This window comes from Oncorhynchus gorbuscha, linkage group LG20 (genome assembly GCF_021184085.1).
Source record: "Oncorhynchus gorbuscha isolate QuinsamMale2020 ecotype Even-year linkage group LG20, OgorEven_v1.0, whole genome shotgun sequence".
Taxonomy (NCBI): domain Eukaryota; kingdom Metazoa; phylum Chordata; class Actinopteri; order Salmoniformes; family Salmonidae; genus Oncorhynchus; species Oncorhynchus gorbuscha.
Window position 1 is genome coordinate 45,552,379 of NC_060192.1, and position 8,138 is coordinate 45,560,516.

General features: G+C 40.8%; 1 protein-coding gene across 1 annotated transcript in view; it reads left to right on the forward strand.

Moving 5' to 3' along the window:
• The window catches only part of LOC124006929, a 33,932-nt gene extending 26,407 nt beyond the window's left edge, over positions 1 to 7,525 (forward strand). Inside the window, exon 2 of the mRNA XM_046317117.1 lies at positions 5,504 to 7,525. Within this exon, the coding sequence (XP_046173073.1) occupies positions 5,504 to 7,525 (2,022 nt within the window). The remainder of the gene's footprint in view (positions 1 to 5,503) is intronic.
• The last annotated feature ends 613 nt before the right edge of the window (positions 7,526 to 8,138 follow it).

The window sequence follows — 8,138 nt, forward strand, 5'->3', positions numbered from 1 at the left end:
GTGTTTATGATGGAGATGGTGTTTATGATGGAGATGGTGTTTATAATGATGATGGTGTTTATAATGATGGTGTTTATGATGATGATGGTGTTTCTGATGGAGATGATGTTTATGATGGAGATGGTATTTATGATGGAGATGGTATTTATGATGGAGATGGTATTTATTATGGAGATGGTATTTATGATGGAGATGGTATTTATGATGGAGATGGTGTTTATGATGGAGATGATGTTTATAATGGAGATGGTGTTTATGATGATGATGGTGTTCATGATGGTGTTTATGATGGAGATGGTGTTTATGATGGAGATGGTGTTTATGATGATGATGGTGTTTATGATGATGGTGTTTATGATGATGGTGTTTATGATGGAGATGGTGGAGATGGTGTTTATGATGATGGTGTTTGATGATGGTGTTTATGATGGAGATGGTGTTTATGGTTGAGATGGTGTTTATGATGGAGATGGTGTTTATGATGGAGATGGTGTTTATGATGATGGTGTTTATGATGGAGATGGTGTTTATGATGGAGATGGTGTTAATGATGGTGTTTATGATGGAGATGGTGTTTATGATGGAGATGGTGTTTTATGATGATGGTGTTTATGATGGAGATGGTGTTTATGATGGAGATGGTGTTCATGATGGAGATGATGTTTATAATGGAGATGGTGTTTATGATGATGATGGTGTTCATGATGGTGTTTATGATGGAGATGGTGTTTATGATGGAGATGGTGTTTATGATGGAGATGGTGTTTATGATGATGATGGTGTTTATGATGATGGTGTTTATGATGATGGTGTTTATGATGGAGATGGTGGAGATGGTGTTTATGATGATGGTGTTTGATGATGGTGTTTATTATGGAGATGGTGTTTATGATGGAGATGGTATTTATGATGGAGATGGTATTTATGATGGAGATGGTATTTATGATGGAGATGGTATTTATGATGGAGATGGTATTTATGATGGAGATGGTGTTTATGATGGAGATGATGTTTATAATGGAGATGGTGTTTATGATGATGATGGTGTTTATGATGATGATGGTGTTCATGATGGTGTTTATGATGGAGATGGTGTTTATGATGGAGATGGTGTTTATGATGATGATGGTGTTTATGATGATGGTGTTTATGATGATGGTGTTTATGATGGAGATGGTGGAGATGGTGTTTATGATGATGGTGTTTGATGATGGTGTTTATGATGGAGATGGTGTTTATGGTGGAGATGGTGTTTATGGTGGAGATGGTGTTTATGATGGAGATGGTGTTTATGATGGAGATGGTGTTTATGATGGAGATGGTGTTTATGATGGAGATGGTGTTTATGATGGAGATGGTGTTTATGATGGAGATGGTGTTAATGATGGTGTTTATGATGGAGATGGTGTTTATGATGGAGATGGTGTTTTATGATGATGGTGTTTATGATGGAGATGGTGTTTATGATGGAGATGGTGTTTATGATGGAGATGGTGTTCATGATGGAGATGATGTTTATAATGGAGATGGTGTTTATGATGGAGATGGTGTTTATGATTGAGATGGTGTTTATGATGATGATGATGGTGTTTATGATGATGATGGTGTTCATGATGATGGTGTTTATGATGGAGATGGTGTTTATGATGGAGATGGTGTTTATGATGGAGATTATGATGGAAATGGTGTTTATGATGATGGTGTTTATGATGATGATGATGGTGTTTATGATGGAGATGGTGTTTTTGATGATGATGGTGTTTATGATGATGATGGTGTTTATGATGGAGATGGTGATTTATGATGGAGATGGTGTTTATGATGGAGATGGTGTTTATGATGGAGATGGTGTTTATGATGGAGATGGTGTTTATGATGGAGATGGTGTTTACGATGATGGTGTTTATGATGGAGATGGTGTTTGTGATGATGGTGTTTATGATGATGATGATGGTATTTATGATGATGGTATTTATGATGATGATGGTGTTTATGATGGAGATGGTGTTGATGATGATGATGGTGTTGATGATGATGATGGTGTTCATGATGAAGATGGTATTTATGATGAAAAGCGTCTGCTAAATGGCATATATTATTATTATATTATAAGATGGTATTTATGATGATGATGATGATGATGATGATGATGATGGTGTTTATGATGATGATGATGGTGTTTATGATGAAGATGGTATTTATGATGAAGATGGTATTTATGATGATGATGGTGTTTATGATGATGATGATGGTGTTTATGATGGAGATGGTGTTTATGATGGAGATGGTGTTTATGATGGAGATGGTGTTTATAATGATGATGGTGTTTATAATGATGGTGTTTATGATGATGATGGTGTTTATGATGATGATGGTGTTTCTGATGGAGATGGTATTTATGATGGAGATGGTATTTATGATGGAGATGGTATTTATGATGGAGATGGTGTTTATGATGATGATGGTGTTTATGATGGAGATGATGTTTATAATGGAGATGGTGTTTATGATGATGATGGTGTTCATGATGGTGTTTATGATGGAGATGGTGTTTATGATGGAGATGGTGTTTATGATGGAGATGGTGGAGATGGTGTTTATGATGATGGTGTTTATGATGGAGATGGTGTTTATGGTGGAGATGGTGTTTATGATGGAGATGGTGTTAATGATGGTGTTTATGATGGAGATGGTGTTTATGATGGAGATGGTGTTTTATGATGATGGTGTTTATGATGGAGATGGTGTTTATGATGGAGATGATGTTTATAATGGAGATGGTGTTTATGATGATGATGGTGTTTATGATGATGATGGTGTTTATGATGATGATGGTGTTTATGATGATGATGGTGTTCATGATGATGGTGTTTATGATGGAGATGGTGTTTATGATGGAGATTATGATGGAAATGGTGTTTATGATGATGGTGTCTATGATGATGATGGTGTTTATGATGGAGATGGTGTTTTTGATGATGATGGTGTTTATGATGATGATGGTGTTTATGATGGAGATGGTGTTTATGATGGAGATGGTGTTTATGATGGAGATGGTGTTTATGATGGAGATGGTGTTTATGATGATGATGGTGTTTATAATGATGATGGTGTTTATGATGGAGATGATGTTTATGATGGAGATGGTGTTTGATGATGATGGTGTTTATGATGGAGATGGTGTTTATGATGATGATGGTGTTTATGATGGAGATGGTGTTTATAATGATGATGGTGTTTATGATGATGATGGTGTTTATGATGATGTTTATGATGGAGATGGTGTTTATGATGGAGATGGTGTTTATGATGGAGATGGTGTTTATGATGGAGATGGTGTTTATGATGGAGATGGTGTTTATGATGATGGTGTTTATAATGATGATGGTGTTTATGATGGAGATGGTGTTTATGATGATGATGGTGTTTATGATGGAGATGATGATGATGATGATGGTGTTTATGATGGAGATGGTGTTTATGATGGAGATGGTGTTTATGATGATGATGGTGTTTATGATGATGTTTATGATGGAGATGGTGTTTATGATGGAGATGGTGTTTATGATGGAGATGGTGTTTATGATGATGGTGTTTATAATGATGATGGTGTTTATGATGGAGATGGTGTTTATGATGATGATGGTGTTTATGATGGAGATGATGATGATGATGATGGTGTTTATAATGATGATGGTGTTTATGATGATGGTGTTTATGATGGAGATGGTGTTTATGATGATGGTGTTTATGATGGAGATGGTGTTTATGATGATGGTGTTTATGATGATGATGGTGTTTATGATGGAGATGGTGTTTATGATGGAGATGGTGTTTATGATTATGGTGTTTATGATGGAGATTATGATGGAAATGGTGTTTATGATGATGGTGTTTATGATGATGATGGTGTTTATGATGGAGATGGTGTTTTATGATGATGGTGTTTATGATGGAGATGGTGTTCATGATGGAGATGATGTTTATAATGGAGATGGTGTTTATGATGATGATGGTGTTTTATGATGATGGTGTTTATGATGGAGATGGTGTTTATGATTATGGTGTTTATGATGGAGATTGTGATGGAAATGGTGTTTATGATGATGGTGTTTATGATGATGATGGTGTTTATGATGGAGATGGTGTTTATGATGGAGATGGTGTTCATGATGGAGATGATGTTTATAATGGAGATGGTGTTTATGATGATGATGGTGTTTATGATGATGATGGTGTTTATGATGATGATGGTGTTTATGATGATGATGGTGTTCATGATGATGGTGTTTATGATGATGGTGTTTATGATGGAGATGGTGTTTATGATGGAGATGGTGTTTATGATGATGATGGTGTTTATGATGATGATGGTGTTTAGGATGGAGATGGTGTTTATGATGGAGATGGTGTTTATGATGGAGATGGTGTTTATGATGGAGATGGTGTTTATGATGGAGATGATGTTTATGATGGAGATGGTGTTTGATGGAGATGGTGTTTATGATGGAGATGGTGTTTATGATGGAGATGGTGTTTATAATGATGATGGTGTTTATGATGATGATGGTGTTTATGATGATGTTTATGATGGAGATGGTGTTTATGATGGAGATGGTGTTTATGATGGAGATGGTGTTTATGATGATGGTGTTTATGATGATGATGGTGTTTATGATGATGATGGTGTTTATGATGGAGATGATGATGATGGTGTTTATGATGATGGTGTTTATGATGGAGATGGTGTTTATGATGATGGTGTTTATGATGGAGATGGTGTTTATGATGGAGATGGTGTTTATGATGGAGATGGTGTTTATGATTATGGTGTTTATGATGGAGATTATGATGGAAATGGTGTTTATGATGATGATGGTGTTTATGATGGAGATGGTGTTTATGATGATGATGGTGTTTATAATGATGATGGTGTTTATAATGATGGTGTTTATGATGATGATGGTGTTTATGATGATGATGGTGTTTATGATGGAGATGGTGTTTATGATGATGATGGTGTTTATGATGATGATGGTGTTTATGATGGAGATGATGTTTATGATGATGATGGTGTTTATGATGGAGATGGTGTTTATGATGATGATGGTGTTTATGATGGAGATGATGTTTATGATGATGATGGTGTTTATGATGGAGATGGTGTTTATGATGATGATGGTGTTTATGATGGAGATGGTGTTTATGATGGAGATGTTTATGATGGAGATGGTGTTTATGATGGAGATGGTGTTTATGATGGAGATGATGGTGTTTATGATGATGGAGTGTTTATAATGATGATGATGATGGGGATGGTGGAGGTGATGATGGAGAAGATAGTGATGGTGGTGATGGTAGTGATGATGATGGTAAGGATGATGGTGGTGGTGGTGATGATGGTAGTGATGATGATGATGATGATGATGGTTTGGATGATGGTGATGATGATGGTGGTGATGATGATGGTAAGGATGATGGTGGTGTACTCTTCCTCCCACAGATCTTGGCAGGCGATAATGATGTCGATGATGAACCCTTCCCACCCCCTAACGCACATCGCTCCTCAGTGACCAATGAGAACAGTCTAAACGGCAGTAGCAGCTTCCTATTCGACAGCCTGTACGACAGCTCTTTATTGGCTGGGTTTAGCCACGACTCTCACCAATCAGAGGAAGAGAAGGAGGGGACTGTTGTCATGGAGACCAGTCTCCTGTCCAACCAGCAGCGGCAACGCAGCGGGCTCATAGCCAATCAGGAGGCAGAGGAACAGGAGGCCGTCCAATGGGGCGAGTCGTCCTTCAACCTATCAGAGTGGGGCGACTCTCTGCTGGTTGGAGAGCACTTCCTAGAGAGGCGGAGCCTGCTGAGACACACGGAGGGACTTCAACACGAACAAGACTACGGTCAGACCGACAGACCCCAACCTGACCATGGGGAAACAGAGCAACAAGGACCTCAACCCAACCACAGCAATGGTCAGACAGACGATCACGGTCGGGGAAAATACACACATGACCAGTGTTTGACGGAGCGACCTCAACACAATCACAGTGGTCTGTTATATGAATCCAAAGACAACCATAACCAGACAGACAGACTGACACAGAACACTGGTGGAGAAGAGGTGGAACCTTCCTGGTCAGAGAGACGGGGAGAGAAGAGGAGAGAGGGGATGAGAAATGTAGTGGGAGAGGAAAGGGGAGAAAAAGGAGGAGATGGAGGGGTTGAGAAGGAGAGAGATGTGAGAGGTGTTGCAGTGTGTGAGAGCAGGCTGTTGAAAAGACCTGCATCACGGAGAGATGGAGGGAGAGAGCGAGAGGAGGAGAGAGAGAAGAGGAGAGAGACTGAACCCTCCCTCCTCTGCAGCCCTGGACTCCAGGACATCTTTGATCGTTGGCCTAGTATGTCTGACCAGCCCTCCCAACACCCTCTGCTGCCACCTGCTCACACACTCATACACACTGCTGTTGACAACCAAGACTCAGAGGACAGTTTGACTGGTCTGACTGATCTAACAGCACTGGTACGTGCTGAGGAGGACAGAGAGACAGAGGACAGTTTGACTGGTCTGACTGATCTAACAGCACTGGTAAGTGCTGAGGAGGACAGAGAGACAAAGGACAGTTTGACTGGTCTGACAGCACTGGTACGTACTGAGGAGGACCGAGAGACAGGAGAGACCAGTGTGAGATGGGGGGAGATGAGGCAAGCCCTGAGGGAGAAAGAGGGGGAGAGACGAGGGGAGACAGGAGAGAACAACGTGAGATGGGGGGAGACAGGGGGACAACTGGGAGAGAGCGAAGAGGGGAGATCAGGTGGGGCTCATGGGGACCTCATCCCCCCAACTCAAGAAACTGTTAAACTGACCATCTCCTCTGTCCAATCACCTCACATTATGAGGACTATCAACCAATCACCTTACACCACTAGGACTATCCACCATTCACCTCTCACCACCAGACCTCACAACCAACCAACTCATATTTCCCATCCTCTCAACCAATCAACCCCCACCCCTCGACCTATCCACCAATCAGCTCACTCCTCCCACCTCCCTGATCAACCAGCAGTCTCTGTTGGTCCCCAGTTCCTGAAACCAGATCACAAAACAGACCCTAAACCGCCCCCCAAAATAGATACCAAACCTCCCCCCAAAACAGACACCAAACCTCCCCCTCAACCCAAAACGTTGCAAGACTCTCCTCCTGTCCTCTCCCCCCCCTCATCTCTGACTGACGAGGGCTTCACCCTCCAGCTCTCCCAGGATGCATCTCTCTCTCCCAGCAGCCCTAGCGGTGGGCTGGCCATCATAGACGTGGCGAGCGACAGAACACTGTTCTACACCTTTATAGAGGAGTGGAGGAGGAAGGAGAGGTATTCCCTCGTTCCTGTCTGTCAAACGAAAGAACAAGGAGGAGACAGAGGGATTGGAGGGAGGCAGATGAGAGGTAACTACGCACGCATAGACACAATCACACCAGGGCTACAATTTCCTTGCGGAGGCCCTATTGAGTGGCTGTAATGCCTTGCGTCCAATGTGCCCCAGTGATTATGGAGACTATTATTTCTAGCAAACCAGATTCCTTTCTGAAGTTGTTCATTTGCTGTGTCAAATCAAATCAAACTGTATTTGTCACATAGGCCGAATACAACAGAATACAGTGAAATACTTACAAGCCCTTAACCAACAACGCAGTTCAAGAAATAGAGTTAAGAAAATATTTACTAAATATTTACTAAATAAATGAAAGTAAAATTTTTTTTTTAAAGTAATTATTTGATCAAACGGTAACACAAGAAATGTACATAACAGTAACAAGGCTAAATACAGGGGGTACGATGAGGGGGGGTACAGCTTAGTCGAGGTCATTTGTAAAGTGACGATGCATAGCTATTTATCTCGTCTGGTAGGCTCGCGTCACTGGGCAGCTCGCGGCTGGGTTTCCCTTTTAAGTCTGTAATAGTTTTCAAGCGAGCGTCAGAGCCGGTAGGATTCAGTCTTAGACCTGAATTGAAGCTTTTCCTGTCTGAGGAGTAGCAGGATTTCACATAAGATTCCAGATTACTGTCCCTCTCCTTGAAAGCGGCAGCTCTAGCCTTAAGCCTGGTGCAGATGTTGCCTGTAATCCATGGCT